The 19615-nt window shown below is 51.0% G+C and overlaps 1 protein-coding gene across 1 annotated transcript in view; it reads left to right on the top strand.

The window, feature by feature from the left end:
* The window catches only part of ITGA11 (integrin subunit alpha 11), a 115854-nt gene that overhangs the window by 18092 nt on the left and 78147 nt on the right, over positions 1–19615 (top strand). Inside the window, exon 2 of the mRNA XM_037054224.1 lies at positions 11040–11151. Coding sequence (XP_036910119.1) covers positions 11040–11151 — 112 coding nt within the window. The remainder of the gene's footprint in view (positions 1–11039; positions 11152–19615) is intronic.

The raw sequence follows: 19615 nt of genomic DNA, 5'->3' as shown, positions 1-19615 counted from the left end.
TCCCCTGGACTCTCCACCTGAGATGAGGACAGGGCAGTCACAGAGGCATAAGGTGGGGTGGGGACAAGGTGGTTAATTGACAGTGAGTGGGGCAATGGGCCCTGCTGACGTATGGGAGCAGAATAGGGGCTGACAGTACAAGAAGGCAGGTAGGTAGAGGAAACTGAGAGCAAAGGCGTGGAGGAGAGTGGCAGTGCTCCTCCTGTACAGATGGCGTGTCGGAGGCCACCCCTAAAGCCCTAATGAGATCGTGACTGTAAAAGCTCTTTCCCACTTAACACCTCTGTGCCCAAGTGAGGGCTCCTTCGAGTCTCGGAGCTCAGAGGAAACTAGAGCTCATCTGGTGACGGCATCCGCCCCTCACCGCACACAGAAGAAGCTTGCTGATTCTTCACATATTTAACGTTAGGAGGACCTAAGTGCTCATATTGTCCCAGGGCTTTTCCTCCTGGGGAGGAGAACAGACACCCACGAAACAGCTGCTGGTGCACTCAACGAGGCTTACCACCAGGGCAGCGGTGGGCGTGGGCTGGGAACGCACTGGCTCCCAAATGAGATCACTTCTCTGAGACACTTCCGAAGAAACAAGTGGTGTGCTCGTGCCATGGGGAAGGTGACACCTTTCCACGGAAGCCCCCACACTCATCCTTCTCCCTTCTTTTCTCTGTTCAGACTGGGGTACAGCTGGTCCCTCACATGGAAGGCATCTCTGTCCCTGAAACCCTGTCCTTTCCGTCGTTACCCCTGCCATCCTGTCCACTCTGGCTGATCGCTTGGCCATGCATGTGCGCGTACACACCCCGTGAGCTGTGTTCTGTCCTGCACGAGGCCGGGGGAACCACGGATACAGGAGTCCACCCAGACACATGGTTCTGTCCAACAGAGGGGAGGAAGAGGAAGGATGGTGGTCTGGTGGTGACCTCAGTGGCTAGATGAACACAAAGCAGGATGGCGACTCCGTGGTGTTTCTTCAGAGAAAAGGCAGTGGGCTAATGACCAGTTAGCAGAGAGACACGAACTGACATCTAGAAGGGTAGTCATTTTGTAAAGAAGTAAGATGCTGATGGGTTGATTAAAGGAGCTAGAAAACAGAGTGGTCTTTTGTAAGAGTAAAGAGGAGGGACTGTTTCTCTCCGGAGAAGACCGAAGTTTGGTCAAGTTTGCCTTAAAGCACAGGGGGCATCGGGACTGATAGTTCCTACCCTCACAGCCCCCAATTCCAGCAGGGGGCTGTTTCAGCTGGATGCTGGCGACAGACAGGAGCGTGTCCTTTAGAAGTGGCCTGAAGCCGAGGGGCAGTTGTGTTGGACCCCGGTGTCGGGGGAGTGGGAGGAAACAGCGTCTGTCCTGAAAGCCAATCTAACAGAGACTCACAGGGGCAATGACCATCTGCCTGCCCCCCTGCCTCCCAAGGGACATGGATTTGGAAGCGAACCCATAAGAGAAGGGCACAGAGACCCAGGACATCCCAACTATGAAGGTCTTTAGACCACCTGGTCCAGCTTCCTCGTTTTCTAAAGGGGAAACGGGGACCCAGAGAGAAAAACCATCTTGTTCAAGGTTCCACCAGTCCTGATGGCAGAAGCCAGCGGAAACCCAGGTCTCCGGACACCCAGCCTTGTCTACTCGCCACCGCAGTCCTAGCTCTCAGGGAGTGGCCATGACATTCCCGTGTCCCCTTTTCTGCATCCTACAACCAGCTGTCCTAAAGTCAGGAGTCCATCCTCTGGCCTTTGACCTTGATAATGGTCCTCCAGCCATTTCTCCTCACTGATGGGATCTCAGCTTCCATTCCTAGAAGATTCTAGGGAGAGAGAGGTCTCCGCAGTTTCTGAAGTAACAGTGGTCCGAAGGGAACTGTGGAGTTCCTGCCCACGTGCTCTAAATCTTGCCGAGGTCCTAGCAGCACGTTCCGGCTCCAGGGCAGAGCTGGACTTTCTTGGGGAGGTGCCCACATTGCCTGGACCCTCACCAAAACCTCAGTCCTTCTGGCATCTGGGTGTGCCTAGAGCCGCAGTCAGGGAAGGAGGGTCCTGGGGCCAGTTCTCCGTGGTTCAAGTGAAGAGAGCTGGGCCTGGGTAATGCAGGGCATTGGGTGACAGTTTTCTCCAATCCTTCCCCTTGGCTCAGGAATGCAAAATATGACCATTGCTTCCCAGAGAGGTCTCTTCCTAAATGAGTTTGGTTCCAACCAACATTAAGATGAGTTTGCGTTCCTTCACATTCTTGGCCTCCAATTCTAAACTGTTTGCAGAAATTCAAGATAGACGCTCACATGCTGAAAATTGGAAGCTGGTTGTGAGTTTGCCTAAGAGAAACTTTCATACATGTGCTGGGGGCTGGGGCTGGGCCCTGGATGCCAGAGAGTTTGAACCAACTCATTTTACAGATGAGGAAACTGAGGCCCCATCTGGACAAGCATCATGACTCCCCACAGACACATGGCCAAGTTAATGACAAAGCTGATATTAGAACCCAGATCGCCTTGCCCTGGTGCAATCTTCTCTCAGCCTCACTTCAGGCTCTGGTGGCTTGCAAACATGCCTCTTGGCCCACACATGCCATGTGGGTGTAGATTCCGAAGACAGTAAGTTGTGTCTTCTCGGACTTCGTGTCCCCACTGCCCACCATGGAACCTGGAACATCATAGGCCCAAATACATAGTTATTGAACTGAAGGGCTGTGGAGGAGAGTTACACAGGAGTGGTGGGGAGTCCAATGGGCGTGAAGAAAGCGGTGACCTTGGGCAAATCCCTGTCCCTCTCCTAGCCTTAGTTCTCTCACTTATAATAAGGGTCTTCATCTCAATCAAGTGATTCTAACACTATGTTGCAGGACATCTTAGTGCTCCCAGGAAGTGTCTAAGGACCATTGGGGGTGTAGAGCTAGTCCTTGTCCCCTATCCCTAACCCCAACCTCAACTTTTTGTGTCTGCCTTTCATGTGTAGATGCTGTTCCAAAAAGGCAGGGTTCGGTGCAGAAACACAAAGTTTAGAGACCACTAGAGCATTTGATCTCTAAGATCCCTGAATGCTCTTAAAAATAAAATCCTAGTAAGTTACCCCTCCCTGAGAGCAGATTTGCTACATACCTCCTTTGACCCAGTGGTTAACATTTAGGGTGGGGATGGAGGGGGGTGCAGGGAACTCATGCCCCCAGGTAATCGGGAGGACAGACAGTGAGGCACCAGAGGGCCCTCATTCTGAGGAGGCTCCACTGCTCCACAGAGGCAGCTCTGAGCCAAGAATCGATGCCGGCGGGTCTGCCTGCTTGTCTGCACTCTGTGTCTGCCAGTCTGTGTCCTGATGAAGCCGGACAGCTCAGCAGTAAGGCTCAGTGTGTGGCTCAAGTAGGAGAGGTCATGGCCCGCTTGCTGGGCCACACTGCCCTGGGACAGGCGAGGTCCAGGCCTCGCCCTGCCTCATGTTGGCCTTCCCCATTAGCTCCTGACAAGCAAATGATGATTGGGTTACTATCCCGGAAACCACAAGTCCCCACAGATCTCCAGTCGCCCTTTGCCTTTCGTCTTTGTCCAGTCACTCTGTGAAATTGTGTCTCCTCCTCCCCATTGTCCATCATTTAAGGGCTAGACTGTGTCAGTTACCAAATGCTCTAATAATGCTACAGTATACCCCCCAAATCTGAGAGACACACAGTAATTATTTAACTCACATGTCTGCGGGCAGCTGGGCATAGTGGACCCAAGCTAATCTCGGCTGAGTGGTCCTGCTGGTTTCATGTGTCTGGGGGGTGGCTGACCTCAGCTGGGCTTGGCCAGGGCCCCTCAGCCGGGGCAGCTCTACTCCACGGGCCCCGGCTCATCCTTTTCCCGGATCCATGGGCCGGCCTGAGCAAGGGCTGGATTTTGCCGTGTAGAACGTACACCCACATTTTTGTCCTAAACTTTCAGGGAAAAAGCTTTTTGTTTCAATTTTTTAATTCAATCTTTTATTTATTTACATTTAGAAACAAAACCGATGATCGTATTCTAGGGTATTATTTTGCACATGGATATTGTTATTGCTTTCTAGAGTTACACTTGTAATGCATAAGCATAAAAAAGATTTTAAAACATCTATATAGATACAGAATTCATGCCACCTGTGTATAATGCACATCTTTATTTTTCCCTCAAAAAATCGGGCAAAAAAAGTGCACATTATACATGGCAAAATCCAGTACTTCTCACATTAAAGTCAGCTGTGCAGGTGAGCATGCGGAAACAGATGAGGTGTCCCAAGACCTCAGCTAAGAACTTTCATTTCTGCCACATGTGGCCCAGCCCAAAGCCGAGTAATTGGGTGGGGGCGGGGGTGGGGCAGGATCTCCTCTGCCCCTTCAATGAGAGGAACCAGGAAGTCGCACGGCAAGGGTGCGGGTATGGAGGAGTGACAAACTGGGACTAACAATGCAATCTGGAAAGGGACCCTGATTTCACAAGCCAGCTCTCTCACCTACTAGATGTGCGACACAGGGCAAGTTACAGAAACTATGCCTCAGTTTCCTCACTTCAGAAAAAAAGGGGAACATCATAACACCTACCTCCTAGGGCTGTCATGGGGAGTAGATGAGTTAACACATGTAACTATCTCATAGCTGATGCTTAACGGGGTTGTGAGTCTTGCGTAGGCAGAGCTGAATTTGCCACTTGGATTCAACACCTTTCACTCTGTCCCAGTGCTGGTCCTCGCACTGATCGGAGTCCTGAGATGGGGAGAAGATGTGTGGAACTCACTCTGCTCTGTGTGTAGGTTCAATCCTGACACTTAGCAGGTATTTACTAAACCCTTCCACGAGCAGAGGGAGGCGCAGGCAGAGAACAGCCCGAGATGCAGTGTGATTTTCCCGCCATCCAAGCAGCCACCTGCAGGGAAGGGACTGCATGTTTTCTGCCCCCACAGGGTGCCTCCCAAAGGCCCAGACCCCACCCTCCTGAGGGATTCCTGGGGGAGAGCATGGTTACGAGGTCCCCTATGAGGGCAGCGGGCCCCCAAAGGCAGGGTCCCACCTCTCCCCAGAGTCAGAGGGCTCCCTGGGCTGAGACCACCTCCTCTCCAGTGCAGGCTTTTCCCTCAACCGGCCAGAAGGTGCTCTGATCAGGCCGGACCACGCTCGCCCCTCCCTGTCTCTTCTTTCATATATCACTAGTGCCTGCCACAGGGGTCTGGGCTAGGACCCTCGGGCCTGGTCAGCAATGCCCCCAAACCTGCCTGTCTTTGAAACAATGGCCTCAGAGCAAAGGGAGAGATGTCTGGTGGCAGCCAGAGCTGCCACTTTGTGGAACCTGCCCAGGCAGAGGGGCAGCAATGCAGGTGATGCAGCTACAGCTCAGTCACCTGAAGTTCATTCTGTCTCATTTTAGGATGTTTTGTCTTTTTCCTTCCACAGCAGCCAGGAGGTCCACTTTACCATTTCTTTTTGCTTAGGCCAGCGTCGGGGTCTTTTCTCCCCCTCACCCCCATCTGAGATTTGCGTTTAGATATGAAGATTCTTGGGGCCCAAGTCAAACCGGGAGAAGGGAGATAATACCAGAGTGTGGGTCCTATTCCAGCCTCCCTCACTGCAGTCTCAGGTCCCACCATCCAAGGAAAACGCAAGCTTTGTTTACACAGGTGCATCCGCAACGGAGAGCTGGGCTGGGAGAGTGAGTGAGGCCCGGCCACCACGGCTGCTGGCGCTCTTCAATCCTGGGGTCCCAGAGTCGCTTCCCCTTGCTGTCAGCCACCTGGTGCTCCGTCCAGACCCTCAAGACTCTGGCTGGTCCTTCTGGCGACCTGGGCTGAGCAGTCCTCTAGTGAGCAGGGTCTGTGGGTGTGGGACCCAGGCCAGGGGAGTTTTTAAGATGAAGGGGTGGGAGGAGCACTAGCCTGGGTGGGACCACCACAGTGAGGAACTCAAGTGGCCAAAGGACGTGGGAGCTAAAGGGGATGAGGAAGACCATGGTGCTGAAGACCATGGAGCTGAAGGGCATGGGATGAGGAAGACCATGGTGTCAGGCAGCATGGGGCTGGGCCAATGAGGCTCCAGAGGTCAGCCCTGCCACTTCCTAGCCAGGAGACCTTGGCCAGTTACCTGCCTCCTTTGTGCCTCAGTTTCCTCATCTGTGAAATGAGAATGTTAATATACTTACCTCAGAAGGTGTTGTGAGGATTAAATAAATCTGGAGTAGTGCTTGGTGCCTCACCCTCAACAAGCCTGGGAGGAGGGTAGGGAGGAGCTGGCTGATCCCGGAGGCCACCACCCAACAGGCTGTGTTTTTCCTCCTGTCCCTGGTCCCACATTCACACTACGAATTCCTGCCTACCTCCTCTGGACCAGCTCTCCAATTCCTACGCGTTGCCCATGAGGCCAGATCATACCTCCAGCGGCTTCCTGCACCCCAGCACGCAGTCGTCCCTCCCTTCTCCAATGATCTCAGTGCTCTGCTTACAGCGTTGCACTTTCTCTCCTGGTTTCCATGGGCATTGCCCCAAGCTGGCAGAGTCTCCATGCTCTTCTCTTCCTGCTTGTCTCTCAGTGGCGTTCGGGCCCAGCCCCTGGCTCAGTGTTGGATCCAGCGATGAGCAAACAGACCCCATCCTGCCCTCACGCAGCCACCCTCCCGATGGGGAGATGGGAGTAATCAAGTGATTGCAGGAGTGGTGTATAATTACTAACTGTGATAAGAAGAGGCAGAGTCCCCTGTCACCTGTTAGTGAGGTGTGATGGGTGAGGAGGTCATTGGGTGAGATCTGGTATTATCAGGGGTCAAGAAGACTTCCTTGGGAAGCAGGAAAAGCTATGATATTTGTGTTGAGATTTCAAGGCAACGAGAAGGTCATCAGAGCCATTCAGGTGGAGGAAACCCCACGTGCAAAGGCCCTAAGGTGGGAGGAAGCAAAGTGTATCTGGGAAGCGGTAAGGGGGCCCTGGTAGCTGGACCACAGGGAGGCAGAGGAAAACTCTCACAAGGCTGGGAGGCCTCAGAGGGCCTGAGGCCATGTAGAGTCATTGGACTCTCTCCCAAGACCCCTGGAAAGTTATTTAGTTATTTGGCAGAGGTGTGGGTGGGGCGGGGGGCACAGTGGACTCTCAGCAGATGCTCCTCGAGCTGGAGTGTGCACTCCCTGGGGGGCTGTGGGGTTGACACTGGCTCTAGACCAGTGTTGGCCTGCGTGCCTCAGCCTCTGGGACTGTGACTGCCCCACCTGTGACATGGCGGTGGCCTCCACCTTAGTCTGCGTTTAAGAACCATGGGCCCCAGTGATGCTCAAGCTCCTCGCTGTAGCTTTGGTGACTTGTTGGGTCTCATGGATGCTTTTTAAACAACGATAAGATTCTGAGAAAGTGGCCAGCTGCTGATGTAACTCTGGCCACAGTCCACAGGAGAGCGGCCCAGGAACCGTGGTTTCTCCCCCTCTGTCGTCAATATCAAGAGCAGAAAAGTGGCAGGCTGCCCGACCGGGCTCCGGCGTCTCCACAGCCGGCCTGCTGGTTCCCGTCAAGAACAACTTTGTTTTATTTTGTTGGTGTTTGGGGTCCATAAACCTCTGAGCAGGATACATTCCCCAAGCATGAGAGCCACGCGCCATCTGAGGAGCAACCAGAGGTCTCGCCGGAGCTGAGGTCAGGGCAACAGGCTTGACATCACTTTTAGTAAATCCATTCTCTGGTTGGTTCGGTTTGGTCAGAAGCCAAGGCCAACTGGGGGAAGAAACCAGACCTTTGTGACTTAGTGACCCAGCCCTGAGGGCTTCTGTTCTCTTCCTTGTGGCCGGACCTCACTAATCCTGTCCCCAGGAGGTTGGGGTGGGAGCAGAGGGGAGAGCCCTAAATGAGAGAAAGGCCCCTGCCTTCTGCCTCATTTCCTTCTTCCCACCAAACCCAAAAGCACAGGAGCGGGGACCAGAAGGTGGGAGGAAAGACCTCTCTGAAAGGCATTCTCCCTTCCCCCAGTGGGTACTTTGTATGAAAAGCGGATCCCCCAGGGCTTACACATCACCCAAGGGCCACAAGCTACTTCATCATGGACCTGCTCTAACCTCCTCCCAGCCGAGGGATTTGGGACAGATTATTTAACCTCCCAGAAGTGCGGTAATAAATATTTCCTAGGGTTGGTGTGAGATTTAACTAACCCATATATAATTAATGGTTAAGTACCCAGAATAGTGCCCAGAACATATCAGTGTTCAGTAAATATTGTTTCCCCTACTCATGGGCAGGGGAATACATCCCAGCCAACACGGGCCCCTGGTCTCTAACAATTCTGTCGGCCAACGTGTGTGGCACCAAGGGTACCACACTGAGGAGACAGCAGTGTCTCAGGGGCTTAGAGAACATCAGAATATCATAGACTATTTGCCACACGAGAGTAAACAGAGATGGAGCGTGTTTGTGATGATACTGTGAGGGGAAATGAAGACTAAGAGTTTAGGGGTGATGGGGAGGGGTGACGGGGTGGGATGACAGGGTGGCCTGACTACAAGGAGTGAGACAGGGGGATAACCAGGGGAAGACTGAACAGCCAGGGCGAGGATGCTGATCAGGGAACGGATCTGACGCGGTCTAGGCACTGCAGGGAGGGCTGGGGGCAGTGTGGCCGGAGCAGAGGAACGGAGGGGAGGACAGGGACTGAGGGGTGGAGGGAGTGGGGTGGGCTCATGCAGGGCCTTGCAGGTGAGGAGCTCGCCCCGAAGGTGAGGCGGGTGGGAAACACAGGGTGCAGGGTGGGCGGCTGAGGAGTGTTGGGGTCTGATGGGCCTTCGAAGGAGCCTTTTGGTGATATTTGTGCCAGAAGTACTATGAGCGCGAGGGCCCCAGAGACACAATTTATGCCCCGTCTTTGCAGGCCTGGGAGTGTGTGGTTGGGTCTGGATTTCCTGACGGCCAGAGCAAGCCTTCCTCTTGTTCACGGCCACCTCCCTCTGCTGGGGTCAGATGCAGGATGGGGAGGACCAGGGAACACCTCCAGGGGGAGCCAGAGAGCCAGAAAAAGTGTAGCCCCATACTCTGGGATTGAGTGTGGCCTGTGCATGTGTGTAAGTGTGTTTCTGTGTGTATGTGTCCATTCCTGGGACAGACTTAGAGAGTGAGTTCCTCTCTGTTCACTTCCCAGCTTTGCACAGCTGACCCTGATGTCGCTCTCCCCTGTGACACGCCCTCACTGGCCAAGGATTAGTGCTCCTCCATCCAACTTCGCTCATCTGACCAGGGTCTTTTTCCCCAAGGCTGCCTGCTGCTAGCCATTCATGGTCTGGGCTTTGTAAACAAGGCACTAATCCGCTAAGGTACTCTTCCTCTGTCACCCCCACTGAGGGCCCAGACACTAAATTCATGTGGCAGATCAGGAGCCAGGAAGACAGGGGACAGCTATCCAGGCACTTGCTGCCCTGTCCTCCCCTGCGTCTGCTCAGGTACTGCTGGTCGATCACACTCGCCTTGCCCACGGAGCCCAGACTTGACCTCAGAATTTTTCTTATGTCCCTGCTCCAGGCAGCACTGGTCCTCAGTTGACAAGCGTGAGGGAAATAACACATGTCTAACAGCCCTACTGGAAGGTGTTTCTATTTTGCCTCTGGAAATTCATTCTATGACTGATGATGGAATTTTTGGCCACTATATCCTTTGCTGGGCAAAAAAAAATTTTTGGCAAAAACCACTTGTACAATAGGTGGCCACTTGTATCAAGTAGGTGCCCCAGGGCATCACCCCTGAACACTCAGCCCAGGGGCCAGCGCCCAGGAGAGGACTGTAGGAGGCCTGCAGGTCCAAGCCTCCAATTCCCAGTTTCTCCCCAGCAGCCTGGGGTCAGGGACCTGGGTCAGGTCAGTTCACCTCTCTGACCCTTGGCTTTCCATTTGCTGCTCCATCACAGGGTTGTCATGGCGATCAAATGATAACATACATGTGAATGTTCTTTGAAATTTATAAAGGGCCCTGTACATGGAAAGTGTGACAATCATAATATTCTATTCTGCTGATTGGTTTTCACTGATCTGGAGGTTTTGGCTTGAGGTAGGATTCCACACCTTAAACCCCAGGGGTCCCTAGTTTGGTGGTCCTGTTAGTACTGACAACTGGGTGAAGATATCACTTAGATGTGTAACGAGACCAAACACGCCCTGAAAGTGGAGGGAAGGAGTCGCAGGCCCTCCTTCCTGATGCTGCTGCTGACCTGCGGTGTGGCCCTGGACCAGACTCTCAACCTCCCTGGGGCTAAACCCACTGCCAAAGGCAGATGGTGCTTGCTCATTCTCCCGAGTCCTGCAAGGGTGAATGATGGCAGACACCCAAAGTGCCAGATAGATGTGAGTTGTTACTCCTTGTAACTTGGCACAAGGATGCCAAAGGGGCAAAGCGTTTGGCTCAACAACAAGGCTTTCCACCAGGTGGAAATTGACATGTGACTTTACCAAAAAGGGAAGGTCTTTGGGGCCAAGGTGAAAGGGTTACCAGACCCCATCTCTGCTTTGCCTCAGCTGCCTCAGCCAATAGCGACCCCTGCTAAGCCAGGCAGAGCCTTGCAGACCAGTTCAGCCAGCAGGGCAGGGCCACAGCCACTAAGATGACAGGCTTGATGGGAAGGTAGGGAGTCAGTTCCCTGACTTTAGCAGGCAAAGACAAGAGAAAGGAGAAGGAGAGAGAGGAGGGAAAAGGAGGGAAAAAATTGGAAGCGCAGACCTGCAGAAGCTGGAAGAAGCAGAGCTGGAGAAAGGAGTGATGGGGGAAGGGAGCCTTCTCTCCCCTGTTGAAGACGAGAAGGTTCTGAGGGAGGGACTGGTCTTTCCACTCAGGCCGGGTCTCCCGGAGAGTAGGCTCTCCTACTCTTATGCCTCCCTGTTGGATTTTGCTCCCCAAGGGAAGGGGTTGGTCCTCTCCCATCAGACTGTGGGCTTTCTCAGGCAGGGACCCCTTAATAGAGGGGATTCCCAAGGACAGGGGAAAGTATCCTCCCAGACTCTCCAAGCTAGGTGACCTGCTAGTGGGGCCCCCATATTCCTGGGGCCAAGACTTCCACCCCCCTGACTCCTCTACTGTCCCTTCTTCTCTTCCTACTCCAGGGCTCACGGACACCTTCAACATGGACACCCGGAAGCCACGCATCATCCCTGGCCCCAGGGACGCCTTCTTTGGCTACACGGTGCAGCAGCATGACATCAGCGGCAAGAAGTGGTGAGTGAGAGCTGGCACCCACCCAGCCCTGACCTCCCCACCTGGCCTCACCATCCTGCCCCTGAGCCCAGTGGCTGCCAGACTAGTCCTCACGTGTAGACACCCCCATTTCCAGTGGCTTGACTCCTTGCCCTGGCAAGTAGAGGCTGCAGAGTCTCTGCCCTGATTGTGAAACCTTGAACATTCCACTTCACAGGTCCTCAGTCATCTCACCTGAGAAATGGGAATGAACACCCTCCTCCTTCTGGTTATGTGACAGCACAGTCAGCAACCACCCGAGACCAAGAGTCACCCCCTCCCAGCCCCTCTCAGGGCCTTGTGTCTCGCCAGTGGGGCAGCGCCTCTGGCCCTGGCTTCCTGGAGAACTGTTTGGGGGTATCTCTGCAGGGATGGATTGAATGTGCTCACAAGCTAAAACACAGACAGTGGTGGCATGAAGTGAGGGCCAGGTGGTGTGGAGGGAGACCCCCCAGGGCCCTTTTGGTGAGGGGGCAATCGAGGGGGCTCAGTGGGTCCGGTTTGATTCCCCATCAGGGCACAGGCCTGGGTTGTGGGTTCAGTCCCCTGTTGGTTGGTGCGCCTACAAGAGGCAACTAATTGATATTTCTGTCTCACATGGATGTTTCTCTCTCTCTCTTTCTCCATTTCTTCCCCCTCTCTAAAAGTAAATAAATAAAATTGTTTTAAAAAAAAAGAAGAAGGAAGGATTCACTTCTGATTTCTAAAATAACTTTATTGGGTGATATCTTACATATCATAAAATTCACTCATTTTAAGTGTATGATTCAATGATTTTTTAAAAGTAAATTGATCAAGTTGTGCAGCCATCACAGCCATCAGATTTAGAACATTCCCTCACCCCAGTAAGACCCTCACCCACATATACTGCTAGTTGCCGTTCTCCTCCCTCCGACTGGCTTTCAGCAGACAGAAGACAAGGCCTTCTTTCCTTCCTGAGATAGAAAGGGCAAGGCCTTGGACTGGCCTTCTTAGATGCCTTGGCCAAGTTCAGGGACCATATGAAGAACACTGGGGGTTAATGTCCTGCGATGCCCTCTTCCCAATCGAGCCTCTGCCTACCCTCCCCAACTTCTTTTTCTTCCATTTCTCCTACCTTTTTTGCTGTGCTCAACACTCATCACTAGTTTTCCAGTCCTCTAGGTCTGCTGTGCACGTGCAATTCCCTCCCCCCATGATATCCTCTCCCACCTTCCCTACTCAAGTCACCTCACCATTTGGATCTGGCTGATTCTCTCTGATAAAGATAGATGATAGATGATAGAGATGGAGAGAGACAGAGATGGAGACAGAGATAGAGATGGAAAGAGAGAGACGTATTTTTATAAAGGAGTGTCTTACTTGATAGCTTTCTATGGAGGTGTAACTTAGATACAATAAGCATAGACCTCTGAAGTATACAGTACAGCTCAGCAAACTTCTACATATGTTTATGCCTGTGCAGTCACCTCCCAGAACATGGCATAGGACATTTTCAGCTCCTCTGTGTCCCCTGCCCAGCCAGTGATGCTCCAGGTAACCATTATTCTGAGTCCTGTTGCCATCGATTCCTTTTGCCGGTTTATGAACTTTATGTAGATGACATCACACCATAGATACTCCTTTATACCTGACCTGTTTCACTCAACATTATGGCTTTGAGGTTTGACACACTGATGAATGTATTCTAGTTCATGCTTCTGCACTGGTGTGTAATAATCCACTGTAGCAATGCACCACAATTTACTTCTTCATTCTGCTGTTGATGGACATCTGGATGGTTTTGATTTTGGCTATTTTGAATAGAGAGGCAATTAACATTCTTTTTAAGTATATCTTATTGATTATGTTATTACAGTTGTCCCAACTTTTTTTCCTTTGCCACCCTCCATCCGATACCCTCCTTCCCTCCAGCAATTGCACCCACCCTTAGTTCATGCTCATGGGTGGTGCCTCTAAGTTCTTTGGCTTCTCCATTTCCTATACTATTCTTGATACCTCCTGTCTACTTTTTACCTACCAGTTACGCTTTTTAATCCCTGCACCTTCCCCCCATTCTTCCCCTTCCCCCTCCCAGCTGATAACCCTCCAAATGAGCTCCATACCTATGATTCTGTTCCTGTTCTGGTTGTTTGCTTAGTTTGTTGGTTTTTTGTTTTGGGTTTGTTTGGTTTTTTTTAGGTTCAGTTTATAGTTGTGACTTTATTGCCATTTTAATGTTCATAGTTTTTATCTTCTCTCTCTTAAATAAGTCCCTTTAACATTTCATGTACTAATGGCTTGGTGGTGATGAACTCCTTTAGCTTTACTTTGTCTGGGAAGCTCTTTTTTCTGCCCTTCCATTCTAAATGATCGCTTTGCTGGACAGAGTCATCTTGGTTGTAAGTCCTTTTTTTCATCACTTTGAATACTTCTTGCCAGTCCCTTCTTGTCTGCAAAGTTTCTGCTGAGAAATCAGCTCATAGTCTTATGGGAACTTCTTTGTAGGTAACTCTCTGCTTTTCTCTTGCTGCTCTTAAGATTCTCTCTTTCCATTTAACCTTGGGCATTTTAATTACTATGTGACTTGGTGTGGTCCTCATTGGTTCCAACTTGTTTGATATTCTCTGTGCTTCCTGGACTTTATGTCTATTTTCTTTGCCAAATTAAGGAAGTTTTCTTTCATTCTTTTTTTAAAATAAGTTTTCAATTTCTTGCTCTTCCTCTTCTTCTGGCATCCCTGTGGTTCAGATGTTGACACGTTTGGAGATTCCCAGAATCTTCTTATTCTCTCCTCCTTTTTTAATTTCTTTTTTCTGTTTTGGTTGAATGTTTATTTCTTCCTTGTATTCCAAATTGTAGATTTGAATCCCAGCCTCCTTCCCTTCACTGTCGGTTCCCTGTAGATATTTCTTTATTTCGCTTAGTGTAACCTTCCTTTCTTCCTTTATGTTATTGCTGTACTTACTGAGTTCTCTGAGCATCTTTATCACCAGTGTTTTGAACTCTGCATCTGATAGGTTGCCCATCTCCATTTCATTTTTTTTCCTGGGGTTTTGTTCCGTTCTTTCATTTGGGCCATAGTTCTTTGTCTCCTCAATTTAGCATTCTCCCTGTGTTTGTTTCTGTATGTTAGGTAGAGTTGCTTTGACTCCCTCCCTGCAAAAGTCCCCCATCTGGATGAGCGTGGCTTCTTTAATTCCCTGGTTGTCAGACTTCCATACAGTTTGATTCTCTGACAATTCTGGATATTATATGTTTTGAGATTTAGCTGTAACTCCTTTGGTTGTGTGAGGAGGGGAAATGTGTCTACCTATGCCTCCATCTTAACTGGAACTTGCAATTAACATTCTTATACATGTATTTTTGTTGGACATACACACTCATTTTTATTGAGGATATACTTATACACTCATTTTTATTGGGAATAGATTGCTGCTCCCTGTTTAAACTCTATTTCCCTGTGGTCAATGAGGAAAGTGCCCTCATAGAGCGAGTTGGATGATGGGGCTTTAGCTCCTTTGCTTGTCTTTTCTCAAATATTGAGCTTTTTACCGACTGCTGTTCCATGCCTGAAAATAGTTGTATCTATTTGTCTTGTTTTCATAGCTGTTTATGGCTGGAATTAAAAATCCTCTTTCATATTCTCTTATCAACTTAGATATCACTTCCTCTGAGAAGACATTTATCAGACTGGATAGTAATTGCCTGTTTCATTGTCTTTCTTCCTGAAATCAGGGATATAATCTCTGGCATTTAGTAGATGCTCATAAGAACACACTTTGAAACACTGAGTTAATTATTTGAACTTCTCTCAACTGGCCCACACATAAGAGACACAGCATTCATATTCTTTACATATAAAGGGTTAAATATTAAATGGAACTGGCTTTTCCAAGATAGAATTTGTTTTGTCCAATATTTGTTCATTAAGCATCTGTTAATAAATTTTGCTAGACTGCAAAATATTGATTTCAGTAAGCCATGGTTTTACTTTCAAATAACTCACAGACCAGTTGAGGAAACAACACTAATATCCTTGAAATAATTAAAAAACAATACAGGACAAAATATAATCCAATATTATGTTCATCTTTGTAAGCCACTTTCTCCATGAAGACTTGCTGGATCCTTCTCTTTGCCGAAAATAGCCATACCTTCCCCTAGCCCTCTCTCCAATGGCACACGTCACTTCCCACCTTGTGCTAGAGTTGCTTCAGCCCCACAAGCCAGGCTCTTTCTGCCTCCTGGGTACAGACCTGGCTTTCAGTCCTTAAGGCAGAGCTTGCATACCTCACTCTGCATTTCCTGGGCCTGCAGTGGGGCCAGGGAATGTGTGTTTTTAAAAGCTCCCCAGGAGATTCTAGCAGGGAGTCTGGGGTCACTGAGGCTCATCGTCTCCACTGAGGGCAGGGGATGCCAGTGGAAACATCCTCACTGCTCAGCCTCTGACCCCATATCCAGGCCCCAGCATTGCCCCAGAGAAGGTCCACCAGCTCTCTCCTACCATAAGCTCCACTTGGGTCTGGTCCCCATTTACCAGATTGTGAGCTTCCTTAAATGTCAAGGGCATCAGACCCTGATGTAAATGGATGGAGGAGAGGGGGACACACCTGGTGGGGCAGCCGCTTTATTTTACTAACTCTTCACCTTCAGTCCAGCGCACAGCCAGCTCAGACCTCAAACTACGCAAAGCTGACAGTGCACCAGGGCTTCAGGCATCTTGAACAGTTTTCCACAGGCCTGGGTTTTAGCAACAATAACAACACTCACAGGCACACAGAAAGGAAAAGAGAAAACAAATTCCTCTTGGGCTGAGTATTCTCTGCCCCTGCGTTTTAAGCCCTTGTGTATTTTCAGAGAAATTTAATCCACATGACTCTAATGTATGAACATTGAAATCATTAAGTCAGTTGGATTTTCAGAGCATTTGATGTCCCGAAGCTCCAGTGCAGGGTCCGCAGAGGGCTTCTCCAAGCCTTTGGTCCCTTGGAGCGGGAAGCCTCATGGAGCCGAGATGACACAGAGCTGGGCCCCACAAGTTTTCAATTTGTCATTGAAGTTCTCACCCCTGGAGAGAGAAGCCTCAGCTCCCAGCAAGGCGGGGTGTTTCCTCTCCTCCCCTCGAGGACTCAGGGAGCAGGAGCCTGACAACACCCAAGGGCTCCTGAAGGAGGCCCCTTGGAAACTCAGTGGGCTTTCAGAGGCCAAAGTGAATTCCCTGGGATACAGGTTCAGGGACATGAGCAACCTGTAACAGAAGAGACTTGCTCCCATTTTACAGGCATAACAATTGAGACTCCAAGAAAGAGATGACCTAATTAGTAAGTGTCTGAGGCAGGTCTGGAGCCCAGACCTTATCAGGCCTAAGGGGGCCCAGAACAGAAGCAGCCCCAGCACTGGGGCTGGCCAGGAACACACAGTCTCCAACGGCCGTGCTCTTCCCCACTGGTTACACTGCTGACCCCACGAGAGAGCCAACGCTGCAGTGTTCCAAGGTCCCAGCACTAGCACATTCCCATAAACAGCATGTGGGAAGGATGAGTGCTTCGCCAGCTGGGAAGAGAGGGCGTGTGCTCACAGAGCCCCAGTCCTGGGTGGTAAATGCCGAGAGAGGGCAGACAGAAAGAACTTTGGGAGTGTGGGGAATGAATTCCTAATTCAGCAGGACTGGGTGGAGGGAACCTGGAAAAGAAGATGCCACATTTAGAGCCAGGACACTGTCCCAAGTGGCTGGAAGAGATGAAGCAGAAAGTAGAGCAGTGAGAACAAAGACTGGGAGGGCAAAGACTTTACTTCAGAGGTTTTTAAATACCAGGGCAAGAGGAGTGTATCAGGGAGGCACTAGGGAGCCATTGGGGGTTTTAGAACAGGAGAGTGGTTTACCAGAGTTGTAATTTTTAGGGTGACCAATTTGGCTGCCAGGTGGAGGATGGAGTTGAGAGAGGAGACCTTGGAAGGGTGTCTTGTGGGAAGGCTGTAGAGGTCTTGGTGACTGGAGGGTCTAAGAGGTGGGGTCTTGACAAAGATGCTTGCTTAATGAGCATCAATAGTTCATTCATCCGTCCTTGAGAACCTGTGTTAAGTCCTGAGAATTCAACAGTGAACAAAATTGTAAAGTCCCTACCCAGAGGCACCTTTTCTACTGCAAGATGTATATCATTAGTTTGTCCATCATCTGTCAGATGGCGAGATGCGCAATGGAGAGTCATCAGGCAGGGTAAGGGAACTTGGGAGTGGTGGGTAAGGATGCAGGCTGCCACCTTATACAGGTGTCAAGGAAGGTTTCAATGTGAGGGTGACAGCAATCAGACACCGAAGGAAAGGGAGAATCTCAGACAACCATGGATATTTGAGAGAAGAGCATTCCAGGCAGAGGGAATGGCAAGTGCAAACGCCCTGGGTTGGGAAGAAGCTTGGAATGTTTAGGGAATGAGTGCGGCCGGAGTGGAATGAACTAAGGCAGGAGTGGAAGGAGGAAAGGTCAGAGACAAAACAGTGTGAGCATGACTGATTGGGAAGACAGTGAAAAAGCAGAACAGCACAATCCAGCAACAGGGAACAGACTTTGGGAGAACAGGTAAGCTAAGCTTTGGGCCATTCATTTGAAGTATCTGAGGGTCACCTGGATACAGATGGCCAGCTGGGCTGGCAGCAGGGGACCGGAGCCTTCAGCTTAGCAAGGAGATCAGGGTAGAGACTCAGGTGTGCTGGGAGAACTATTCTCAGAGAAACGGTTCAGAGAGAAGGAAGCGGGGCTAGGGTAGACCCTGGGATGCCCGTTGTAGGAGAGAGACATCAGAGGTAGGCTAGGAGAGGGCTGGGATTCCCAGAGGACAGAAGGGGAGGGAATTGTGAGAAGGGGGAGGGGCTACCCGTCCCAGACCGGAAGTGCAGGTGCAGCTTTTGGCTTCCAACCATGCCTCTCCCAGAAGCAGCTGAAGGAACCAAGCTGGGGAGCTTGAAGCACTGGACAAACCGCTGCACACCCAGAGCCCTTGAGACATGAGGAGTTACTCCTGCGTACATCCATGCACATGGAATAAGCCTAAGTTCTTAAAACAACTCCCTGCAATATATGTGTGAAGTGTCTGCAGTTACCACACTGGAGTCGTGGCTCTCACTCCTGCCAGTGGCAGCAGGCATTCGAATTCCCAGGGAGGACCACTGGGCCCGCCTCCAGACTTCCTGGTCCACTAGGCCCAGCAGGGCACTAAGCCCAGCAGGGCACTAGGCCCATCGGGGCAGGAGAATTTGCCTTCCTAACAAGTTCTCAGGTGGTACTGTTGCTGTTGGTCTGGTACCACACACAGCCACCAGCAAGAGATTTTCATTTTCTGCGTCTTAAGCTGGTGACAACAGGCAGACACAAGACTGCTTGGATCAATGTGGGGAAATGGGTGCCTTGGAGGTCGGGGTGAGATGGGGTTGGGGGGGCGAGGCTGTTTTTGAGATACACTCATTATTGTCATCCACCCAAAACCTCTGCTGTCTCTCTCAGCCCTTCCTCTGCCTCCTCCTACTTTTCAGTTTTCTGTGCCCTCTTTCTCTTCCTGATTCCTCCATTCCCCACCCTGCTCCTTACTCTCTCAACTTTTCTTCCTCCCCCTTTCCTTCTCTCCTTTTTCCCCTCTTTCCTTCTGCACTGGAGCCTCAGATGGAAATGGGCATGAGGGGTTTGAGGCCTACCTGTGCCCCTGTCCCCACCCCCTCCTGCTTCTGTCCCTTGCCACCAATGTCATTAGTCTCATCAGCCTGCCATGTACCCTTGAGTGGAGAGCGGGAAGAAGGAGCCCAGCTCAGGCCTCCCAGCACCTGCCCACCTGGCCAGCTGCATTGCCCTCAGGGTGCCTGGGGGCAGAGGAGAGCTTGTACCCAGAGAAGGGGACAAAGGTCAGAAGAGGGGGAGTCCCTGGATGTGGAGAGAAAATGGAGAAAGAGACTCTGGTGGAGTGGAAACTTGAGAAGGAAGTTTAGGCCTGTGCTGGCCCCTGAAAAACCAAACCAGCACCTCAGTCTCCTGAATTCTGAGGTGGCCTGAGAGGAAACAGGAGCCTCTTGGTGGAAAAGAGCATCTCACCCCTGTCATCACTCTCTGCCATGGAAGGACAGACTTGGTGGCATGACTCAGTCAGTCACAGTGAGTCCTGGGCTGCCTTCCCTCTCTTTGAAGGTCTTTCAGATTCTTCCTCAGTACCTGGAGGCTTACGTGCTCAGAGGCCGGAAGGGCTGGGAGGCAGTGCCCTGCATACAGACCTGAGGCCGTGGGGAGGGAGACCCAGAAACCTGCTGGGCTTGGGAGCAAACCCTCTTCCGGGGCCAAGTGCAGATCCCACCAGCAGCCCCCACCCCCTCCACTCCCCTCAGAGGCTGGTGTCACACAGGGGTGGGCACCTGCAGCCCTGAAGGCAGACAAAGTTGAAATGGACCTGCCTGACACAAGCAGATAGCCATCTCTTCTCAAAACCTCTCTGCCTATGCAGTGCCG

Source organism: Sturnira hondurensis, unplaced genomic scaffold, assembly GCF_014824575.4.
Source record: "Sturnira hondurensis isolate 20B ecotype Veracruz unplaced genomic scaffold, ASM1482457v3 Scaffold0008196, whole genome shotgun sequence".
NCBI lineage: Eukaryota > Metazoa > Chordata > Mammalia > Chiroptera > Phyllostomidae > Sturnira > Sturnira hondurensis.
Note: the sequence above shows the minus strand (reverse complement) of the source record. Positions and strands in the feature narration are given on the sequence as shown.